Source organism: Enhydra lutris, unplaced genomic scaffold, assembly GCF_002288905.1.
Source record: "Enhydra lutris kenyoni isolate GAN:26980312 unplaced genomic scaffold, ASM228890v2 scaffoldscaffold12, whole genome shotgun sequence".
NCBI classification, from domain to species: Eukaryota; Metazoa; Chordata; class Mammalia; order Carnivora; family Mustelidae; genus Enhydra; species Enhydra lutris.
Genome location: NW_019154096.1, coordinates 40,031,355 through 40,055,909, shown reverse-complemented (window position 1 = coordinate 40,055,909; position 24,555 = coordinate 40,031,355). Strand labels below are relative to the sequence as shown.

At 48.8% G+C, this 24,555-nt stretch overlaps 1 protein-coding gene across 1 annotated transcript in view; it reads right to left on the bottom strand.

Moving 5' to 3' along the window:
- Nucleotides 1-24,555, bottom strand: part of LOC111145192 (WDFY family member 4) — a 293,576-nt gene that overhangs the window by 11,363 nt on the left and 257,658 nt on the right. The window contains exons 51-57 of the mRNA XM_022499912.1: nucleotides 22,941-23,050; nucleotides 14,310-14,463; nucleotides 12,284-12,375; nucleotides 7,401-7,613; nucleotides 4,765-4,912; nucleotides 3,479-3,663; nucleotides 2,444-2,602 (exon numbers count right to left, since the gene is read on the bottom strand). Coding sequence (XP_022355620.1) covers nucleotides 2,444-2,602; nucleotides 3,479-3,663; nucleotides 4,765-4,912; nucleotides 7,401-7,613; nucleotides 12,284-12,375; nucleotides 14,310-14,463; nucleotides 22,941-23,050 — 1,061 coding nt within the window. The remainder of the gene's footprint in view (nucleotides 1-2,443; nucleotides 2,603-3,478; nucleotides 3,664-4,764; nucleotides 4,913-7,400; nucleotides 7,614-12,283; nucleotides 12,376-14,309; nucleotides 14,464-22,940; nucleotides 23,051-24,555) is intronic.

The following is a 24,555-nucleotide window of genomic DNA, read 5'->3' as shown; positions in this document are numbered from 1 at the left end:
TAAGATGACATGAGGGGAATGACATAGGCACCATGACACGGTGTTACCCTACTACTAACCTCCTAACAATGAGTCAGAAGGAGGAGCATCTGCTTCCAGGTCACAGGTGACCGGCAGGCAAAAGAGACCACAGGAAGTGAAACCAGAATAAAGGGGCGGGGGGGGGAGGGGACTACAGCTGTACCTGTCTCCACGGCCAATTAAAATAACTGCACAATATCATCATACCTAACTAAAGTAGCACAAAATAAATAAAATAAAAGCCTTGAGAAATAATTGCTCATGCTGGGCACCTGTGGCAAGACGGGCACGTGGAGTTGTCGGTGGCACTGAAAAGCTATGGGACCACTGGAGATAAAGCACTATGTCCCTGCTTGGTAATTCTACTTCTTTGAAATTTATTTTAAGGAAACAATTAATCAGAAGCAAACAGCAATCTGTATAAGTTGTTTTCCATAGCACTCTTTAAAATAGTTAAAATGTGGGAGTAATGTAATTGTCTAGTTTCAGAAGAAATGGTTTATTAAACTGTGGTGCGTTAGACATAACAAAACAACTGAGATGTAATTTTATGGAAATGGAATAATATGGAACAATTGAAATGTAAATTATAGAGACTGTGGAAAAGCAGAACCAATTGGATAGGCTGGGCAAAGATGGAATAAACATATCTACACAATGATCAGAATGGTATAAATATGTATATGTGGGGAGGGCAGGAGCAACAATGAAAACTTTTATAGGGATTAGAGAGAACTGCTTGACTTTGAAGTGAATTTGAAATTTGTCTTTAATGTAGAATTTTTAAAAAAACACTTAAAAAACAGTTTATGAAATTATTTAATGATGGTTTTGTCAACAAGTCGGGGACAGATCCCCTCACTGAGCAGCTGGGGCTCTTGGGGGATCCCCAAGGCCATGTCAGCCCCTACAGGTAAATGAGAAAGAGTTCTTTTTCACCTAGGAGATAAGAGCGGGTGGGATTCCCCATCCCTTTCCCTCTTGATTTATAACTAGGAGGGGATGATGACTGACATTTTTATGCTGTTGATACCGGGGCTTTTACAGTTCATCTTCATTTCTAAAAGGGACCTCGGAGCAGCAGGGGGAGGCCCCTTCCCTGACTTGCCATGGACAGTTCTGCCCTCAGGCTGGATCTCTGGCTGTCCCCACAGTGGTGCTTTGGCCAGGGGAATGCTCCACAGAGGAATGCACAGGCTCTTTATTCAGGTCTGGAATTAGGACCCAGCCCCCTGACTGCAATTCATGGAAAGAGCTGGGAAACCCAAAATGCTATGAAAACATGAAAAAGCAGGGCGCTCCGAGGTTGGCTTTGGAAGACCACCTTGGACAGTCTGGTGAAGGCAGCTTGCACTTGGCCCACACTGCTGCCCCCCCCAACCCCTCCAGCAGGTGCCATTGCTCCTGCAGGGTTCATCAGGCCCTTCAACACTGACTTCCTTCTCTTCACGTTCACTGAGAGCACACTGTGCACCGGCCATGTGCTGGGCGGGGCTGCAAAAGCATCCAGAGGAACCCAGGTCCAGCTCCTGTGAAACATGTTTACTTTAGGAAATCTGGCCCATGGTGAGTTTTGTATGATTCTTTTGGGTTTCTCGTTATCTAGGGTCTCTATGGCTAACTACAAGACAGATAGAAACATAAGTTGCCTTTTAGAGTTGAGGATACCTAGTGGTACTCTCAGTCAAGTTCAAGGGTGCACAGGCAGGAAGCGTGGGTTTCAAGTTAGATCCACCGAGATTAAAGTGCAAACTTGCTCTCTCTGAGCTTCAGTGTCCTCTTGAGAAAGTGGGCATAACTGTGTGTGCTTTACAGGAGTAAGATGAACGTATGGGGTCATTAAGTAAACAGTAAGGACATTCGGCTTGTTATTAGAGCAGCGCTCGTTCCAGAAGCAGGACCAGAAGGAGTCCACTCTTCCCTGCTTCTGCTCTCTTCCTGCACAACCATTTCTGTTCTGAAACAGCCTCTCCATTCCTGCCTCTAGGATGAGTCCCTTAACTTCCTTGCACCTGCTTTTTTTTTTTTTTTTTTTCCCAGCGGTGAAGTCTGGATGATAACAGTACCTATTTTACAGGGCTATTGAGAAGGCAAAATGAGGCTGTGGGCATAAGCATGTCCCTGGCACATGGTCAAAAACGTTCTCTAGAGCAAGGAATCTGGTTTCCCTGGCTCTGAAGTGGCATCTCTCCCGGAGGCATGGGTCTCCATGGGGGCATCTGCCCTGAGAACTTGTCAAATCCCCCACGGGCATGAAACCGTGGCCCTCTCGTGGCACAGAGCCTTGTGACACCCTCCAGGGCCTCACTGTGTTCTCCACTCCTGAGCGAGGCGGGGCTCTCGGTGCTCAGGGAGTTGGGCCACACCAGACCATGCACTCGCCCCCAGCACCCTGGCACCATCCTTGCCTGAGGCACCATACCTTCCTGAGGTGCAGGCTTCTTGGGCGGCCTTTGGCTATGCTGAGCTCCCACACACACACCACGGCGCTGGCCCCAGAGGTGATGATCATGGTGGGGGCCGGGCACACGGTACACAGACAGCGGCCCCAGGCAGCCAGGTTCTCAAACGTCATTAGGATCTAGAAGATACAAGTGGGATGAGCACTGGTGCCCTGGCCAGCACAGGGCTGGGAGCCCGGACAGGGTGACAGAGGGACAAGGGCAGGTCTGGATACTGCTGCCCTGTCTGTGTGCCACGGGAACTGGGGGGCATGTCACTTGTTCGGGAGGCTGGCTCTGGTGACAAAATCCAGGCAGTTTAAGCCTATCCCCAGGGAGCTCATACTCTAGGGAGTGGGGAGGCCAATGAGAGCCTGAGGTGGTCAGGGACAGCTTTCAGGAGGGACTGACATCTAGGACTGGTTTCTGGCTGCCTCAGGAAGTGGTAGGGAAGGTTGGGGGTGGGGAGAGAGAGCTTGGTGGGCAGGGAGTTCATGCATGTGATTGGTAGGTGGGAATTAGGGAGGGAGGGGAGAGCGGGGAGGCAAGGAGCCTGGGAGGCTGCCAGGGCCACAGCAAGAAGTGAGCTCCCTGGGTGGGCTGAGGTAAGGGTGGAGGAAGACTAGCCAGATGGTTAGCTTCCGGCACCAGCTGAATGCCCAGTGACTGTCCTTTGACTGGGAGCCATGACTGAGGCCAGAGGAACCCTGACCTACCACCCAGGCTGCGTGAGAGTCTGAGTGACCAGGTGGTGACAGAGACTGCTCTGAGGTAACAGTGTGCACTGAGAACTTGCAAGCTCCACTCCTTGGAACCCAGGCTGGAGGCTTGGCCCCGAGGGCCCTGAGCCCAGCCGTACAACACTCTTCCCTCCCAGGCAGGGGGCACAGCCACATGGAGGTGATGGGCTGTGGGCAGCTGTGCCTGCTTTGGGCCGGCCTGTCTCCTGACCGCCTCTGCCCCAGCAGATGGAGGCCGAGACCCTGAGCCCGCGGCTGCGCCCCACGCCCGCCCACCTTGTCAGAGCCGTAGTTCCCCAGACAGCAGCTGAAGTCGTCAAAGCCCCAGCTGAAGGTCCTGTTCCCGAGAGGAGGCAGCAGCACCTTGTTCCTCTCCACGGCCAGGATGCTCTTCTCGGTGGGCATGATGTGGCCAATGGCTCCTTTGGGGGATTCGGAGCCTAGAGAGAAAAGGTACATATCTACCCCCCAGTTAGTATGGTGGAGCTTACACACCAAAGGACAAGACCCGCTGTCACTGGGCCCAGAGAGGAGCTGTGGCAGGTGACCCAGCCTTGGCAAAGCACCAGCCTGGGCAGGCGCCGCTGGCTCGCCAGGGCACGTCACTCGAGGGCCTCACTCGTGTTAGACCCTGGTCCCAAGCTGGGTGCCCTGGACCTCAGGTCGTCCCCTGCTTTCACACGTACATGAAGCTCGCATGTGGCCATGCAGGTCTTCAGTGTCTCTAAGGGCTGATGCCAGGGGAGCAGTGGCTGAGGCTGTCTGGGTGATGGCACAAAGCCACAGGAGCCTTGGGGGCTCTGCCTTTCCTACCCCTCCCAGACACCTTATCTAGTGGGGCGGGGTGTGCCAAAGACCCTGTTCTTGGATTTGAAGGGGAAAAAAAGGCACATCACAAAACCCCAACAAACCCGACCTTATAGTCCTTATACAAGTCCAGAATGTTGCCCCATGTAGTGCGAGTTCCCCAAAGCCGAGCAGCCCGCAGGTGGCGCAGACATCAGACCTCACGCACACCGTGTCTCTAGGAAGCAGCCGGGCTGGAACTCCCACTGGGCCATCTGCCCAGGACAGATGATCCTGCCTAAGGGCTACAGGCCCACCCGGGGGCTCAGGAGCAACTGTGACCACAAGTACCAAGAAGCAGAGGCTGCAACCCTCCCTCGGGGAATCTGGGAATTCCTCGCTTGGCTTTGGAGGTGAGGAGGGGTGTATGTGCACAGGAAAGAGAGAGAGAGGGAGAAAGAGGTGTGTGTGTGTGTGTGTGTGTGTGTGTGTGTGTGTGCGCGCGCGCGCGCGCACGTATGCGCGAAAGAGATACATGAAAGAGAGGAATGTGTGTCTCAGACTGATAGGTAAGTCTGTCGGGATCTAACAGAGGTGGTTCTGGACATTTCTGGAGCACACCTCCCCAGATCCCTTTCGTGACTAGAAACACAGCTATCTCAAGTCAGACCCCAAGATCCTGAAGGGTCTGTGCCCCTGAACCTCCAAAGGAATAACAGTCACTGAAGGGACAACTCTGGGGCAGGGCGCCAAATAAAGCAAGACCAGGTAGTCACCTTTGACCGTGACCTGGGAGGGCTTCAGTGCCTGCAGGTTGTAGAAGAAGGGCTGCGGGTGGCTGGGCAGGCTCCCAGGCAGGGCGACATCCTTTCCAGGTGAAGGCTTGCCCGCAGCAGTCCTGGCTGGGTGGGGTTTTGTAAAGAGCTGGAGAGACAGGGGACAGACGCAGACCACATAAGTCATTAAGGACAGACGGCCAGAGGTGGCAGCGGCGGCGTCCCCATGTAAGTCGCGCGGCCGCTCTGCTCTGAGTGCTGCCTGAGCTGGGCTTGCTCCTGACTGAGATGAGCATGAACAGAACTCTCTGGATTAGCCCTCAGAGGGTGCAGGTGAGGGGCCTGGGGCTCAGAGAGGGGCAGCTCCTTTCTCCAGCTCCTAGCATTGGACTGGCGGAAAAAGCCCTCCTGGCTGCCAACTGTCATTTTTCCCACGCTGCCTGGGAGCAGGATGACCTCCCTGAGGATCCCTGGTCCCCGGCAGAGCTGCCTCTCCCATAATGGGCTCAGAATGACCCCCTTTCCTCTCTAGATCACATGTCTCTCTTCATTTGCTTGAGCTATTTCTCATATTTTTTTTTCTCCTTTCCCTTACAAACTCTCTGCAGGAGCATCCGTCTGGGCATCCATTCAAACATTCCAAAGAGCACAGGCAACCCCCATGAGTGGCCGTTTTTAATTTTCATTTTTCTTAGATCTCTGCTGTCAAATTGTCCCTAATGCCAAACTTTTTGCATAACCAGGTGACACGTGATGTGCAAGGCCATGCTGCTGGCAGAATCTTGCTGCTGCCACAGAGGGTAGCCAAGGCCACCTCGCTACATTCCCCTCCCCAACGAGGCCGTGTTTTCCAGTCATCAGGCCCACGCTTCTGCTCCTCGATGGAAACATCCCCTGGGTGCCACAACTGAGGGGTGGGAGCTGACCCCAGCTGGGCACAGGGGCAGAGGTGAGGCTCAGCAAGCAGCTGGGGTGGGGGAGGGGGCTTCTCACAGCAGCCTAGGCTCAGTGACAGGCCTCGATCAGATACTGGTCTACCTAGTAAAGCTGGGTGAGTGATCAATGCAAACAGAAATCAGAACGGGGACTTTAAACTGAGCATTAAATAAAGAACGTCCCTCCTGGTAAGCAGGATGACTAAAGCACCACAGGCCAGAGGCCTGTCACAGCCTCAGCACGCAGAGCCCATTGATGGCAAGTGCCCGGTCCTTGAAGTATTTTAATCCTGCCTCTAGTTGGGACCACCTCAAGAATTCTAATTCTGATAATTACTTAGAAATATCTTTGTAAAAGCTCATAGGCTACATCACTAAATGCAATCAGAATCTAAAATTGTGTGCACTCTCTGAGCATATGGATGTGAAAATATCTTTTGCTTTTGGACAAGGACAATGACACAACTCAGGAAACAATTGGTTGGGGGAGACTACTATTTTGATTTAATTGCTTTATCTGGATTATTTCACTTCTTAAAAAAAAAAATGAAACCATTAGGCTACCCAAGCTTCTTTCCTGAAATTCCCTCCTTCCTACGAAGTGTTCCTTGGCCAAACCCACATTTTAGATGCACTGTTCATTCTCCAAGTCACCCTTAGGCACTTCTCACATTGCCCTCCCCTGGGAGCAGAGCAAACCTGCAGCATGGTATACAAGACCAGGCAGAAAAGTTGTTACTAATTTTGCACTATAAGATGAGCCTTTCCAAGCCTCATGGTTACACGGGAAGGCTGCTGCCCAAGATGGCCCTGGAATTGGCTGGGCCTATGCACTCATTTCCCAGCATGGCTCCTGACTGCCCAGGCTGAGACCCCAGCCCATGGGGCCATGCTAGTAGCCCAGATGGATATCCTTAGGAATAATACTTTTCCATGCTGAACTGAAGTTTGAGGGCCAACCAGGCTGGGATCAGCTAACTAAGCACTCCTCTTGCCCACTATTCACCAGGACATGCCCATGAACACACAGCCTCATATCACTACATGATTATCCTGATGTGGGATGGAGCCAGTGGAGCAAAAGGCCAATATGAGACCCTAGCAACTTCACCAGGGGCCCTGGGAGATAGTCTCCCACTGCTGGTGACATGGCAGAGGCTGTGGGGCCAGCCAGGTGGGGGTAGAGCTCTACCTCTGGCATCTGCTGAAGTATAATTGTGGGCAAGTTATGTATTCAACCTCCCTGAGCCTCAGCTTCCTGATCTGTAAAAGAATAATCCCTATACCCAGAGCTTAGGAGGGGATTCAATGAGGGAATCATACTAGTAACTAACATTTGCGGAAGGCCCGTCATATTTCAGTCACTTTTGAGCACTTGATGTCTCCATTCGTTGGCTCTGCACAGTAACTGTGCAGCATAGACACCCATATAGACAATTAAATCCTATGGATTTACTATAGTGTCCATCACATATCCCACAGGGGAAGGTAGTCCTCACCATTATCATTAATGACATCATCATGTTCATGAACATCAGATCGTAACAGAGGAGTAATCCCTGATGTTGAGGGGTATAGGAAGACCATTTCCCCTCCCCAGTGCTCTCTTGGTCCTCTCCAGGAGAAAATGTCTTCAGTCACTCCCAAGCTCACAATGCACACACTCTTGAGAAAGCAAGACCCAGAACATAGATGATGTACCTGTTTGGGCACCTGTCCAAAGTTGCTGACAAACCCCAGGATGGTGCTCCTGATCAAGGGGTCACTGATGCTGCTGAGGTCCACTTTGTCACCATAGAAGTAGGGGTGGAAGGTATTAACAGATTCCACTGCAGCTGACCCCTGCTGCTTGTACCCAAAGATGAGGTCTATCCAGTGGTGGAGGTTGGCACTGACAAAATCACTTTCCAGAGCCTGGAACCAAAACCGAAAGAGCATGAAAAATGAAGGCCTCTCTTGGACTTGTGAGCCCTCTGCACAGATCAGGAGGGGGGCACATGCCTCAGGATGCTGTCTCTGAACAGGAAACGTGTGACATCTCACTGAGTTTGATGAGCACTGAGTGGGTGGACACGCGGGAAACACAATGACCATCCCATTCTTGCCTCCAGCTAGTGGGAAAACGGATCTGACTGCTGCCATCACCCTAGCTCATTCACTCCATGCTATAATCATGAGGTTCAAAATATCTATGTCTTGTAGTGATATCTAAATGGAAGACTGAAAATAAAGTCTTGGGGTCCTATTGAGATCGATATAAGAAAAAGTGAGAGCTGATTCTGACCAGAAATGTCAGGAGGTTGAGATTAAGTGTCGCAGTTAAGAGAACATGCTGTGGAGTCAGCTGGACCCCAGCACTGCCATGATCATTCCTTAACACATCTGTTCCTCAGTTCCTTCATCTTCATCTATGAAATGGGGACAGTAATTGTACCTTCTTTGCGGAATTATGTGAGGTTAGGTTTGTGTCCATGCCTGGTACACAGTGAACTCCATGTAATTAATGTTAGCTACAATGATTGCACTGTGCACTTTCTAGGTCCCAGGCACTGGCTTGGGGTTTGATGTGTATTGTCTCTTCCCACCGTACCATTTCTGTTTCCTTATTATCATTCACCTCCTTTATTTCTTCATGTGGACTTGAGTTACTATCTTATTTTAGCATGAAGAACTCCCTTTAGTGTTTCTTATAGGGCAGGTCTGCTAATGATAAATTCTTTTAGTTTTATATGTCTCAGAGGGTCTTAATTTCTTCATTATCAAAGAATAGCTTTGCTGGCTATAAAATTCTTGGTTGATAGTCTTTCAGCACTTTGAATATTTCATACCACTGCCTTCTTACTTCTGTGGTTTTTTTTTTTTTAAGAATATATTTCTTTATTAGAGAGAGAGAGCATGAGTGGGAGAGCATAAGGAGGTGTGTAGGGGCAGAGGCAGATGGATAAGCAGACTCTCCACTGAGCAAGGATCCTGTTGCAGAGCTCAATCCCAGGACTCAGGAATCATGACCTGAGCCAAACACAGATGCCCATCCAACTGAGCCACCCAGGTGCCCCACTTCTATTTTTAATGAAATATTAACTGTTAGTCTTATTGAAGATACCTTTTAAGTGATGAGTTGTTTTTGTTGCTTTCAAGATTCTTCCTTTGACTTTCCTTTCTGAGAATTTATGATGTGTCTAAATATAGATCTTTTTGAGTTTATCCTACTTGGAATTTACAGAGTGTCTTCAATGTATAAATTAATACTTGGCATCAAAATTGGGATATTTTGAAAATTATTTCTTTAAATATTCTTTCTGTACCTTTCTCTCCTCTCTTTCTGGTACTTTCAATTTGTGTATGCTGGTATGTTTGATGGTGTTCTACAGATGCATATATTCTGTTCATTTTTCTTCACTCATTTCTTCCTGTTTCCCAGATTGGATAATCTCAATTGACCTATCTTCCAAGTTTGTTGATTCTTTCTTCTGCCTGCTATTGATCTCTTTTAGTGAATTTTTCATCTCAGTTACTGTAATTATCAGCTCCATAATTTCTATTTGGTTCCTTTGCATAATTTCTATCTCTTTATATATCTTTTCTCATTGTTATACTCTCCTTTCAATCTTTAAACATGGTTTTATTTAATGCTTTGTACATATTCACAACAGCTGATTTAAAGTCTTTGTCTAGTAAGTCCAAAGGTTAGGCTTCCTCAGAGGTATTCCTACTGACTGCTTTTTTCCCCCATTATGAGCCATACTTTCTTTTTCTTTACATGTCTCATAATTTTTGTAGAAAACTAGGCATTTTAGATAATATGATGTACCAACTCTGGAAATCAGATTTTTCCCTCTCCCCAGGGTTTGTTGTTGCTTTACTGTTTGTTATTGTTGTTTGCTGGCTGGTTTATTTAGGACTTTTCTGAACTAGATCTATAAGGTCTGTATTTTTGTTGTTGTTGTATGTGGCCACTAAAATTTCTGCTCTGTTAGCTTAATGATCATCTTATGATTGGATGAAGATTTATTTAAATGCCTAGAACCAATTAACATTCCATTCTTTCCCCAGGGAAGGACTTTGTGTGCATGTTAGCCCAGAGCTTCAGTGCTCAGCTAGGCAGCAACCGCATGATAAAAACTCTGCCTTTACCTCATATCTTGCTTGCACAGAGCCTCAATGTCAGCCTGAAGTGAAGCTTAGGACCTTAAGAGCATGAACACAGCCTTGCACATGAACGTATCCCTACAGTTGTGTGTGTCCTTCTAGATTCCAGAGACATTTTGAAGTTTTTTTCAAGGCCTCCTAATAAATATCTCATTCTCTAATTTTTCTATTTAAGCTTTTTGGTTAGTCTGTTGTTTGCCCAATTATATCCACTGCCTCTGGCAGCCACAGTGTCAAACAATTGTCTCTGGTTTATTTTTTCACAAATGTCATTGAAGAAAAGCCTTGCTGGTGGGGACATTCAGGGAAACATTAACAGGTCAACTAATGACAGTTCTCTGGGTATGGGGCTTTGAAGGAGCTCCAAACCCATTCTTCACCCTCCAATGACTGTTAGGCTCTTGGTTTTGACTGTTATTGTGGGCTGTTGGTTTTCAAAGCTACTACAGAGATGAGGAGAAATGAGAAGAGTGTGAATTAAAACAACACAAAGCTTGCTGTTCTTATAAAGATTCAGCCATTTTTCTCAAAGGAACACTCCCCTGATTTTTCTAAGCCTCTGGTTTATTTCCAGAGTTCTGGAGAGTTTTTTTTTTTTTTTAAATGATAATCTTTGCCATTATTCTTATTGCTTTTATGGAGTAGAGGATTTTCAGAGATTCCTACTCTGATATTTTCACTGATGTTGATCATTAACACCTTAATCCACTCCAACCTAATCTTTACTCTACCAGAAGATGTCTCCCCGCTGTTGTCATCACCCAGGTCCCATGGGTCTCACCTCTAACCTATATCTGATGGCATTGAATTTCTCTCCTTTGTAGCACTTTGTGCAGTTATAATTTCTCTGTTATTTGTGTGGTTATATAATCAAGCTGCCTCCCCACTAGACCACCAGCATCTGCAGTCAGTCCTATAGAGTGAATCTGCTCACTCAGCCCAGGTCAACAACTTTTTCTGAGAACATCTTGGCATAGGGCTGCTGTCACCTGAAGGTTAAGTTCACCTCTGGTCCAGCTATTCAAGACCAGTGGGTTGTGGGAAAGATGCCTACCATTACTACACTTCTAGAGGCAAGGATAAACCAGGGAAGACTTTTCTCCTTGGCAAGGGAGAAGGACAGAGGAAAGAGTCCAACTTTGTTTTTACTAGCCAGGCCCACCCCAGATTTTTTTTTCTTTTTAGATATAATTTATACATAATAAAATTCACCCTTTTAAAATATACAGTTCAATGTGTTCTGACAAAGGAATGTAGTCATGTAACCACCACCACAACTGAGACATAGGACATTTACATCAACTCAAAATATTCTCTTGTACTCTTTTTCCATCATTCCCTACTCCAGACCTTAGTAACTACTGATCGACTATCTGTCTCCATAATTTTACCTTTTCCAGAATGTCATATAAATAGAATCCTATAATATGTAGCTTCGAGTTTTGGCTTCTTTTGCTTAGGATAATGCTTTTGGCATTAATTCATGTTGCTCCATGTTTCAGCAATCTCTTTCTTTTTATTGCTCCATAGTATTCCATTGTGTGGATGAATCATTTGTTAATCCATTACCAGTTGCTGGACATTTGGGTTGTTTTCAGTTTTTGATTGGTCTGAATAAAACCGGTGCATATTTTTGTGCATGCTTTTCCATGGACATATCTTTATTTCTCTTCAGTCAATATATGCAAGGGGTATTTCTGGGTGATAAGGTAAATTCTTCTTCAACTTTGTAAGAAACTACTAAGTTTTTTCCTAAGTGACTTTTCCATTTCATTTTCCTACCAACAATGTGTAATGAACTCTGATGGCTCCGTATTCTTGCTTACTCTTGGTTTTGTCATATTTAAAAATTTTAGCCACTCTTGTGAGTATGTAATGTCATCTCCCGTGATTTTAATTTATGTTTCCCTGATGACTAATGATATTATCACATATATTTTTGTGGTTTATGCTAATGCATGTATGTGTCCCAAAATGGCTTCTACCACATCAACGTCTCTGGCTGAGAAGCCAAGTATTCCCCAGTCCTGGCAAATCCTTTGGCCAAAAGGAGCCCCTCAGGGTCTACAGCCCTTCTATGAGCTATACAGAGCAGTACGGCCCAGTCATGGCCCTAACTATAGGGCCAGCTAAAGACACTGACTTGACCCAGGTGATCCAAAAAGAAACTGAATTAATTTCTCCCAGTGATTCCCACAACAAACTGGCACAAGGACAGAATCTAATGGAACTCTTGGAAGAGCCCACAACACAAACTTTTTCCTGTTAACCTGGAGAATGGAGCCCAGCACCTTTTCTGGGCTCTCTAGACATAAGAGCCTCAGAAACATTTGTCACTAGCCCTCTGCTCACACAGAAAGCCTCCATGGAGGGTGAAGATACTGCAGTCTTCATTCAGGATGCCAGGGCCTCTGCTGTGACCCTGCTCAACTCACCTGTCTGTGCAGGCTGATGAATTTCCGAGGGTCCCCATCAGCCCAGGGAGGGAGCTGCACATCTCCCAGTGCTGTCCCATCCTGCATGCAGCCTGAGTGGGGTGAGAAACAGCAGGGCTTTGGGTGAATGGGAGCCCAACTGGGCTAGGAACCAGGGGGGATATACACTGTCCTGTCTAGGACTTCTGATTCCAGGCAGATCAGGCTAAGAGCTGTGTCCTGCACAGGACTCACTACTTGCTGCTGCTTCTGTCTGTTGCATCCCCCACTCATCTGCCTGGAATATTCTTACTTGGTCTCTAAGCCTTCCACCCTCCACAAGGCCCTCCTTGCTTCCCAGGCAGGTTTGTGTTTGATTCACAAACTGCCTATAAAATGGCAGTGGTGTGGTCATTGTTTGTCTTCCTCCCTACCATTCTGTGCCTTGTTCTCTGGGTGCTTTCTATTTGGGGCTAGAGCAGTAAGGAGATAATCACAGTAACAGTAACAGCTATTGTATTTTGAGCACCTAACTATGCCAGGGCTCTATGCTAGGTGCTTGGCACACAACATCTTATTGAATCTTCATTTAACTCTATAATTTATGTATTTTCTCTCCATTTTTAAAGTGAGGACAGCAAGGTTTTTAGAGGCAGCTTCCCCAGACAATAGAATGAGTCTGGATCCAAGCCCAAGTCTCTCTCCTACCCATTAGCCGCACAACCTTGGGCATATTGCTTAATCTCTTTGGGACTCACTTTTTCTACCTGTTACCCACCCCCCGGGGGAGGGGGCTGGTAGAAGGATGAAAAGAGAAATACGCATAATGTGCTTAGAAAAACTCCAGGCATATGATGGTTGCCTGATAAACACTGGTTGTGGTCTTGCTTAAACCCTCCAGAGCCTTCAAGGTACAACTAAATAAAACCTTCCCCGCTTCTTTCTGGCCTGCAGGTTTGTGCCTCATGTGGCTCCTTTACCAGCCAGCCTCAGCTCCCCTGTCACCAACTCAGGCTGTCCCTCCTGGAGATCAGAATAACACAGTGCCCTCTGAATCACTCTTGAACCATTTTCCTACCTTCTGTCCTCAATTCTCAGCATCAGATAGAATTTCACTTATATAAATATGTTTATATGTTCTCTCCCCTTCCTCCATGCCTGTACAGAATGTAAACACCTTCAGGGCAGTCGATTCCAGGAGCCCCAACTAAATTCCCAGTGCCTAAAAAGGTGCCCCTGTGGGCTGCTGGAGGAAGGAGGGTCCCGAGGAAGGGGAGCTCTGGGGTGCAGGTGTATGCTGGTGACAGTTCATGAGTGCCCCCTGCCAGGTGAGGGATCCCATCTCCCTTCCTGGGGGCTGCAGTGGCCCACACCCTGCCTCAAGCTCTGACCACACGGCCCCTTCCACAAGTCACCCTGACATTTGCAGCGGAGGCTACCAAGGTACACACACAGCCACCGGGGGACCTGCTCACGGGGGTGTCCTCAAATGTTGTTCCTCCTCTAAACCGGGGAGATGGCATAGTTCATCCTGGGGTGGAGCCGGAAGCACAGGAAAGAGGAAGAGCCACCAGCGTCCCCATACCACCACCCTTAGACACTATCTGGTAAGCAATCTCTCCCGGGAGACCCAACTTCTCTGGGTCCAACTCAGAGCCCAGCTTAACCTGTTCGTGGGCCACGGAGGAAAACGAGGCCACAGAGGGGTGGGGGTTTGCCCAGGTCATGCAGTGGGCCAGCATAGACCTGGTTGTTAGCAGGGCTTCTCACTGCAGACTGAGGCCTGGGGACCCTCACAGGATGGGTGGGACCGTGCCTCAGAGACATCCTGGCAGCCGGGGGCCTCAAGTCCTTCCTTTGGCTACCACCTCACCACTGAAGGCCACCATCGAGGGGAGACCTCACAACGACCACACTGGTTTGATGAAGGGTCTCTTCATTTAGGTGCACAACAAAGTTATTGATGAAGTTGGTCACTATCTGAGCTTTGGGAGAGCGATCCCTCCCCTGCCCAGCCCACCCCGGCCGCACCACAGCCTCCACGCACCAAACTCCACGGCATTGCAGTTGACGAGGAACTCGGGCAGGTAGAAGAACTCTGGAGTCAGCTCCCTGACGTCACTCATGTTCTCCCTAGAGGCCGACTCCCACGCGTTCTTCACACTGTGGAACATTCTGTCTGCCACATCAAAGCTTCCACCCTGTGAGGAAAGGGAGCCCATGTGATCTCCTGTAGTGAGAAAGACATGCAGGCACCGCCCGGGTGGGCCTCTCCTCGCCCACGGCCACTGAGGCATGGCTTCCGCCATCAGAGCTTTCTTTCCATTCACTCCCACACACGTTTGTTCACCGCTCCACGTGTGCGTGCCATGGTTTTCTCGTGCCTCTGTTTACTCGACCGTTCTCTGGACCCTTTCCCCGAGGCTTCCCCAGAGGATACGTGACGCACTGTTCATTCCCCATTTAGAAATCCAGGCTCAGATCAGAGACAGGAAAAGCAGAGTGATTCATCTGTCCATTCCCCACATGTGCTAAGGGTCCACTCTGAATCACACACGGACAGGACACAAAGAAAGAACCCACTACAGGACAGAGAGCGGGTCAGCCATGTCATGTGGGATCAGGGCAAGTTTTCTAGAGAAGTGGACCCCTGGTGAGTTTGCAAGCCTGGAGACATAGAAGAAGGCAGAGTGTTCTGAGCAGAAGCAAGGCGAAGGCCAGGAACAGAAGCAGAAGGAAGCAGTCTAGGTCAGGGCCCTGCTTACATCTAACAGAGCAGCCTTACAAGAGAGAACAGGTCTGAGGATGAAGATCTGGAGGGACACCAGCTCCAGGAGACAGGAAGCTGGTCCATGAAGATAAGATGTCTACACACTCTCCAAGGACTGCCCCGGTTCCAACTCCCATTTCCACAGGTGGCCTGATGCGTCCCAAGCCTGGCAGCTAGGATTGTACCAGGTAAGACTTAAAAAATTCTTTCTTTGGGTGCTCTGCTCCTCTCATCTGAGTCATCAAATCTCTTTAGTTGATGCTACACTTATTTATCAGGTGGCCTTGAGGGCTGGGCGGAGGAAAAAAGGTCTGGTTGGAGGAATGATGATGCTGGGAGCAGACGGACTTCAGGAAAGAGGTTCTGAAGTGGGGCTCTGGGTCTACTTAAGTTTGCGGACATCCCCAAAACACCTGCCCGGGATTGGATACTTCTCTTGTCCCCATTAAGGCTGGGCCTTCGTTCAATTAGAACTTGTCCTCCTTCTGCCAACTTCTGCAGGATTCTTGTGGCCTGAGAACAAATGGGTAGTGCTCTCCTCTGCACCCGCCAGCTCCCTTCACTTCTCGGGGACTGAGGTCTCGTCAGCATTTACCTAAGGAAGCTTTGGGGCAGCTGCAGGGGTAGATGAGGGATAAAGAAGGGCCACAACCTCCCCTTGGCAAGTCTGCCCCATGTTAGGCACTTTATACAGAGATGTTGGCTCCTGATCCTCACAGCAGGGGTGTCAGGAAGGAAGTCCACTTCCATTCTGCAGACTAGAAAACTGATGGTCCTCAGCGTGTCCTGGATTTCCCAAGGCTATCAAAGCAACCAGTGGCAGAACTGGGTCAATCCCACAGATGCTCCTCCAACTGACATGCCTTCTTTGCCCTTGTGCCAGCTTACTGGGGGTAGTCCCTGGACCTGGGGCAAATGTGATCTCCTAACGTGTGGGGCGAGGAGTCTCAGCTCTTTCTGCAAAGGCAGAATCTGCCACTCGCCTGAGGCAGACCCCATCTGGACATCTTGGTGGGCTGGTCGGTTTTCCGAGTCAGACCTGAGGATCCAGGGAGGCCCATGGGTTGTTCTCTGAACACGGACATGGACAGGGATACCGAGAAAGCCAGTTACAGCAGAGCTGCAACAGAACACACTACCTGGGCAGCTTAAGGATGTGGCTTTTCTCCAAGGTCACTTTGCTCTTGTGTTGAAATTAGGGGATGCTGCCCACCATCAGATTCAAATGGAAATGGAAACAAAACAGGGGGAGAGTGTTTTTAAATAAATCTGCACCTAACAAGTGGCTTATTGAAACATATTAAGAGCTTTGCATATTTAATCTGCAGCCCGAGCCTTACATCTGCAGGAGATTGATGCCTTCTCCTCCTCCTGGATTCCTTTTGCAGCTTTTATGAGTACTGATGGTAATCTCCTGAGAAACAATATGATTTGGTAATAAAAAGATTACCTGTATTAAATAAAAATAATATATACATAGGAAATATTGTTAGTGCTACAAATCTGGTTAAAGATATTACCACAAAGAAAAATGTTATTTTTTTCACAGCTGTCTAATGCATTTTAGCAAAAGTAATATCTTTAAAACTTAAGCCTGTATTATTTATAAAGGAAGCAATAACTGATTTTCCTATTTCCTATATTAATAAATGTATTTGCATACATTTGTTTCAAAATTAATGGGTTTTCTCACCTCTGCAATACAAAAGAAAAGCCAAATTCCCTAGAAAAAAAAGTGGAGCTGTTCTATTGCTTGTACTGTAAGTCTGTGCGTGGACACGGAATCCGGGGGCCGCCAGCAGGGAGTCTCAGCCATGACTCGATTCTCAGGAAAGGAAGGAAGGAGAAAAGGAAGAGAAGACAGAGAAAAAGAAGGGAGAGAAGGAGCGAGGCAGGGAGGCACAATGAAGGTCTGCAGAGCCCTGCCATGAGGAAAGTCCAAAACAAAATAAAATAAAGCAACAACAAAATTAAGTATATAGACTGGGTGGAAACCAAATGATCAGAGAGAATTATGGAGCCAAGATTTTGCTCCTAAATCTATTCTGCATATCAGCGCATCCTTGAGTATCAAGAGCAATGAATCCTATGTGTAGCCGACATGCTGAAAAAAACAATAGTAAGATGATGATTATTATTATTATCAACAAAGGAACAACCTCTCATTGGCAGAAAACTTTTTCCATGTGACGCTGAAGAGCTAGAAGACAAGGCAGCCAAGGCTGGAGGTTTCGGAGGCAAAAGGTAGAGGAGCTGGATTTTACTTCTAAATGATATCACTCCTTCATGAAGAAGCCAGAAAGATATTCTGAATATTTAAAGGCTCACAAACAATATAACCCTAGGTATCCTCCCTCAATTAAAATACTTCCAAGGGGTACAAAATTTTGCGAAGAGATGAATCAAAATTAAAATCAAAATAATGGGGAGAGAAATGGCCAATTAGGACTTCTGCCGGACATGACAGGAGTTCAGATTAGAAGAAAGTTTGTGATTGTGGTACGTCTCTTAAAACTGGAAATGGTCTTGAAAGGAGTGTTCTGTAGTAAAGGCACAGCTCTTGTGTGCCCCTGTGTCCCTGGGTAAGCATTTCAAGAGGGACAGACATTCTTAAAGCCCTCTCCAGTGTGGGAGGGGAAACTATGCTGAAAAAAACCCATTCAATTCTTGACCGAGACCTGCAGGGAGTACAGCAACTACATGCGCTCAAGGACCCTTAAACACAGAGATTCGCACACTACGTGCTAGAAAGTCTAGTCTTCCTTTCCTGTGGGACTGACCTGAGTCAACCCACCACTATATCCAAGTATGGGATTGGTTTTATGAGCAGGCTGACAACCCATTCTCCTGGAAGATGGTTTTTCTGGTAATTTACAAGTATCCCATGTAACCAATCCACTCACAGGACCCTGTGTGCGTGGGTCCTCTAAGCTGCTGTCCTCTGTCCGTGAAAGAGGGTGTGTCAGCGAGAGGAGAGGGCGCCCCAGCTGGGCAACTGGGTGGACTGGCATGGGGGTTTCTGCCCTCCTGGCAGTGTGAACACCAGGGAGTTTCTTAAAGTCTTAATGTTTCCCACCAGGGAGTTTCTTAAAGTCTTAATGTTTCCCACACTCTACTCTGCCACCTGGGGTGACCGTTGTGGGTGTGCAAACATGGGTTAGCATGTGAGTGTGAGTGTGCATGTGTGCGCACGTGTGTGTGAGGCACCTCCTGCAGTGCCAGGCAGACAGAAAGAGATGCCCCGAGGACTCTGCCCCGACGCCCCTGTCCCTTTGCAGAGTGGGAATGGAGGAGCGATCCTGGGCTGGGGCCCCGACCTCAGATACATGGGGGAAGGTAACCAGGGGCTCTGAAGAAGAAAATGAAAAGGAATTTAAAAGTTCCTGGAAGCACTGGGTGTGATGCATAAACCATGAATCTTGGAGCACTGAAAAAATTAAAATTAAATTAAAAAAAATACATACATACCTAAAAAAATAAACGAATAAAAGTTCCTGGAAGCAGAAGGTGGGGTCTGGGGGGACGTGAGCAGGGGCGGGGTCTGGGACGGGGAACAAAAGAGCAAGCGCATCAACTGGTCAATTTTGAGACCCCATCACCACCCAAGAAATGGCGGGGCCAACGTGTGCAGCTGAGGAAAGAGGCAGGCTCGGCCTTCTGCGGGCTTCTTCAGAAACATCCAGGCTCTGACATCCCACTCAGCCAGCTGGGCTGCCGGCCCGACAAGAATTTGGGAAGTCTGTGTACCAGCTGGGCTGCCTTGTCGGTCTTGTTCTCAATGCAGGGTGGGCCTCCCTCAACGTAGCCATTAGCTTTTCTTCCTGGAGGATGTGGCCCTTTACTCAACAGACAAAACCCACAGAAGTTTTGAAAAGCCTGCTGTCCACTCTTACAGGGAGGACAGTGGACAAATATGGAGCATTTAGAAACCAGCCAAAGGACTCCCCTGCTGTAACTCACCCCATCTTTACCACCTGCTGAGGCAGGGGGTATTTTAAAGGAGGAAAGCTCCGTGATTCAATACTACCCATGAGAAAGTTCTAGAGCTAGGACTTTGACTCAGGTCCGCCTGTCTCTATTACACGAGCCTTTCCGAATGCTCCTCGTTGAGTCAGCATGATGATAACTGTGCCTTTGTTTTGGACACAGCTCCCCCCCGGACCCATGGCCTGTCACCCATGGAGCCCCCACGTGGACCGCCTGGGCGGCTCTCCGTTCTTTCCACAGTGAGCATCTGTCTTACACGAAAACCAGCCATCGCGCCTCAGGTGGTTCAGAAAACCCTTCCCCACTGCTGGTAACAGCTGCCGTCACATGGGCTGCGACTTAATTAACACAGCACTTTATTTCAGCTTCTGATTAAATGTAACAGCAGCTGCAGCAGCACGGCCACTGTGCCCTCGCTGGGGCGCTGCTGCCTCGCTCCGCCCTGCCCAGGCCAGTCTCCTCGTGGGCCTCATGGCCACTGGTGCTCCCGATGAGGCGGGAATGGGGCAAGGGGGGGTGGGCTGTGGCCCCAGCAGCGGTGCGGCCTCCAGGCTGCTCTCAGGCACCAGCTCCAGGCCGGCCAGATGCCAGAGAGGGACCGCGTCCCAAGAGCTGAGCCCCCGGCTCTGGCAGACAGCGGTCTCAGGCCTCCACAGAGTGGGGTGACAGCGCATGACCAGCTCCCATCTCATCCCCTGCGACTTGTGTGTGTCACCTGCTCAGCTCGCACTGCCTCTCTGCCATACCTACTGGACTGTGAGAGTCTATCATTGTAATACCCGGTTTGAGGCAGAAGATCAAACACAGCAACCACAGAGGAACGCATTCCGAGAGCAGGCCAAAGTCAGCAAGATGCAAAAGTGAAGGCAACATAGCACACTTTCCACCCAGGGATCAGAATATGCTGCATGGCAATTCTAAGCTGAGGGGCAGAGGCCCCCCTTCTGTCCTCATCCAGCTCAGTGGGGCTGGGCAGGCCACTGTGCCCAAGGCACCGTGTCTGCCTCTTGACAGAGCGCAGGGCCACACCCAGTGCAGGGCTTAGACACATGGCTTTCCACACCAAAGGTGCGTCCCCCCTGCCGAGCCATGGAATAAACAAGAAGCAAGTCTGGCTCCTTCACACTAAGAGGCAAGAGGCAGAGCTTACTTCCTGCAGAATGGAGAAGCACGCCTTTTGTCAGGCCGACTCTTGCAAACACACCCGGCTCTGGGTCCATCCGACCTTCTCAGTTCTCTGCTCTCCAGATAAATAAAATAAGAAGGGCTCACTCCTGGATTCTGCATCTTCTCCACATTTCTCACTCTTCACTACCCCATGGTCCATGCTGGGGAATGGAAGTCTAGTCTATTGAGACCGTAGTGAGGTTCCTTTCCTTATTAACAGACAGCAGTGAAGCAAAGGTCCCTTAAGAAGAAATGGACCTGTCCCCTAGGAGGCACGGTGGGGGCAAAAGAAAGAGCCTGACTTCAGGAACATTCCTAAGGAGGTCTGTGAAGGTCCCAGGGCTCCCAAAGGAGAGCCAGGTGCATTTCCCCCCAGATGTAACCTTTAAGCATTCCCTTGGGAGCTAAAATTCATCTTTTATTCTAAGGAGAAAGCAGAAGACGGTGGATTTTTCTCAGGATGTGCTAGAAGAGTCAGTAAAAAGTAGCACACATGGAGAACCCAACTGATTTCAGCTCAGATGGGCCAACAGCCACAGAGAGTCAAACCAGGAAAAACTAGGAGTCACATCAGACTTCAGCATGGGAGTTGAAGGGCCAGAGCTAATGTGTGTCACCCAAAAGCAGATAAAATTGGTTCTGACCATCTTGCGCTGGTTCAGACCACCTCTAATCAGTTTAGTGTGGTCACCCATGGATCAAACTAGCTAAAAAGAAACCTCAGACTAGTTGTGACTAACTTCAGGTTGGTCTTAACCCAGTACTTTTGTGGGTCTGCAGCACACCTGTTTCATCTGGCTCGTCTCATCCTGGAATGCTTCTCCGCAGTCCAGGCTGTCTTGAATTAGCTTAGCCCAGACCAGACCAGCTTGAACAAGCTCAGGACTGCTCAGCTTCCATCTGGCTGACTGCAGGGAGAAGGGAAGTGACCAGGATCGATTGCCTATGCAGTGTTAAGCCCTGCGCTAGGGGCTTTACCCACACTTTCTCGTTTAATCTCAGCAGCTCCGGAAGCTATGCAAAATCAACCCTCATTTCCAGAGGTAAGATCCCTCGCAGAAGATTCTGTATCCGTGAAGTAGCAGATCTGGCGTATAAATCTCATGGCGGATGCCGTTTCAAGTTCACTCTGCCTCCTGTCCATGTGAGAGGACCTTTAGTAACAGGTAGAGATGGGACTTTACAGCATTAGACTGAAGGGACAAAAGAAAGCTTTTCAAGCATCCAGAGCTGCCTGGAGGGAGTGCCATAACGGAATGCATCGCCATCATCATCAACGGCGATCATCGCTTCTTGTGAATTAATGAGCAACGTCTGGATGGGATTCCTGGCACCGGCTAGAGCTCCGGGACCGTTTGTTCTCCAAACCAAACTTACTTAAAATGCTTGTTGCCTGAGAAAGGCTCAGGGGAAGCACACTTATTATTTTTGAGTGTATTTCCAAGGAGAGGAGGTTATACAATGTCTAGACAATCCATGCCTTTAAGGAGAGAGAATACTGTGCCAAGACAGAGAAGACTGGAGGGATTTTGTTCCTAATTGGACAAATCACCTTGACCTTGCCTACCCACTCCCACCTAGGGCTCAGGAGTTGGATTTAGTGCAGACGTGGCCTTTGGTCTCTCAGGGCCAAGGTCATCTGACCACAAAGAGTGGCCTTTGGGTGAGGTCAAACCAAAACCCCACACACTCCTGGAACACTCATACTTTCTCTTTGTTGAACTTCGTAACTGGAGTAAGTCTGTGCATATTCGTGGCCTGTTGCCCACCGTGGCTCCTGCCTTCCTCTCGGTAGGATGCTGGGAAGGCCCCGGAGTTGGCCAGGCCCTGCACTTGCACTGTGAGCTGCTTCCCTTTGGAGCTGGCTGGAACTGGGCTACCCAGAGGCTCTCCGCAGTTGACAGCTGGGCCCCCAGGACAACCTGGGAAGCAGGATCCCAGCAATAAGGTCAGAAAGAAAATAAATGTCTCGACTGCCTGCAAAGGACCCTGTCCCAGCAACCCCATGTGCCTTGGCCATACCACCCACTCAGAGCAGGACCTGCTCCCTTCACGCTGTGTAGGGCTGAGGAAAGACAGAAGGGGGCCCAGCTATATTTGAACTTCAGATAAACAACAAATCATTTTTTAGTCTAAAAAATTCACTGTTTACCTGAAATTCAAATGTATCCGGGCATCCTGTGTTTTTATTTGTGAAATCTGGCAACCTTAGGCTGGTATGATGAATGGTCTCTTGGTTCATGGGTGGGTAAGTTGGTCACCTTCTTTCTCTGGTTCAGCTATTCATTATTCAAGTACTTTGTCCTTTTAAACCTTTCAACTTGCACTTAGTGTGGCTGTCTACATTCCCAAGTCACAAGTGGTATTCGTTCGCTCTTCCTTCTTTGTGTTTATTTTTCGAATTCCCGACCACCCACCTTCAAGGAAGTCTTCAAGCCTTCTGCTTTTCCTTTTCCACGAAAACTGACTTACTTTATGCATGTTTCCCCCTATTATCTCTCATTCCTTATTTTTGGAGTCTTTCTGCAACACCGTTGGGCAGACGCACAGGTCACCGCAGGTCGGTGAGGATGGGCAGCCTGCCTCAGCTGGACTACCCAGGATCCCGGAGCCAACATCAAGTGGGAATCATCGGCTGAGACTGGATTGCTAGCGGGGAGACCCCTGCTTCATCCAAGCCCAGCCATTCATCGGTGAGATAGAGGTGTGTGTGTGTGTGTGTTTGTGTGAGTGTGTGCATGTAAGGGAGCTCACCTGCAGAGAGCAGAAGGCCTGGGTATAGGGTGGCATCCGGACCAGGTAGGAGGCGACAATGATGGCCGAGGAGTAGTGAGTACAGTAGTGACACTGGACGGTCATATCTCCTGCAACGAAAGGACAAGTCTGGCATGGATGTCCCCCTGTGCTGGGACAGACTGCAGACACACAGACTCTACCAGGCTCAATCATGAGCGGCGGGCACAAGCCCTCCTCAAGACAGCACCTGCAGGCCTAATGAAACCTTGGTTCTGCTCGCAGACGTCATGATTTGGCCAGTAGCCATGGTGATGAGAAGCACATTCAAGACCCTCAGTGGCACCCCCGAGTCCCCAGTGGTCTACCCCGAGAACGTGGGCAGAGTTAGGCTCTGGGAAGTCTGCACTCAGGATTCATGGGAAGACAGTGGCTTTGGTCTTCTGAGTTAAGGGGCACATAGAAAAGCCCCAGGGTGCCTACAATCCCTCCAGCGCAGTCGGCCAAGGCCTGAACCAGCTCCCTGTGGTGACTGCTTACCATCTTGCTGCCAGCCCCATGCACAGCCTGAAGCCCTCCCTGGTGCCATGGAGGAGCTGTCTAAGCCAGTTATTCTGGGGGCTGGTGGAGGAACCTGCACAAGGTCCCAAATCCAATGGGCAGCTCAAATGCACACCCAACGTGAGATGTGAGAGCACGGTGAGATCCCATGCTCCCCTGGCCTGCTTCTGTGGAAGGGGTCCTGCCACGCCCAGCAGCCAGAGGAACAGCATGCGGGGTTGGGGGGTTCCCGGAGAAGGGTCCTAATGATTCAACTTCAGCCTCAGGAGGATAAGCAGGGCAAAGAGGGCCTGCCCAACTGTCTACATCCTCCCATCTCCCCTGAGCGAGTCTGAGTGCCAGGCCCACTCAGTGCAGGCCTCTATGGGGCTGTGCGGGATGCAGCAGGACCCTCCCTGTCCTACTGAGAACCTGCTCACCAAAAGCAGCATCTCTGGGCTGTGTAAGCCTTTCCAAAGCACAAGACCTCTGGTTCCCAAGGGAAATTTTCATGGTTCATGGATAGCTGCTCCTTATTTTAAATTATATGTTTATTTAAAGGATTTGAGAAAACCAATAGAGCTAGCATCAAATGTATGATAGAAAAATTTCTTTTGAAAATACATTCATCAAAGTTCAGAAGTGAATAGACCTAGAGAAAAAAAATTAAGGCATTAGGAATTCAAGTCGCATGTGAATGTGGCAAAAATTACAAAAGTGATGTGCTGATGAAGAGACTGGGAGGTAGGTTCTAGAGTCCAACAAATACAGCCTCCGCCATTTAGAAGCTGTGATCTTGAATACATTGTTTGAACTGTCCGTGTTTAATTCCCTTCTCTTTGAAATGGACCCTTGTATTTATGAATGCGGGCTGGCCTGTGCTGGGAATACACAAAACGCTGAATGAATGTGCTCTCCACCTCTGGTAGCCCTAGGTCTGGAGGAAGCAGCTCTTAGCACGGTAGTTCTCAGTATCCCCTGTGCCTCACCACAGCCTTACTTAAATCAGAATCTCTAGGGGTGGGGCTTGGGCATCAGTAGGTGTAAAACCTGCCCAGGGAACTCTTCCCTGCAGTCAAGGTGCAAACCAGAGGAT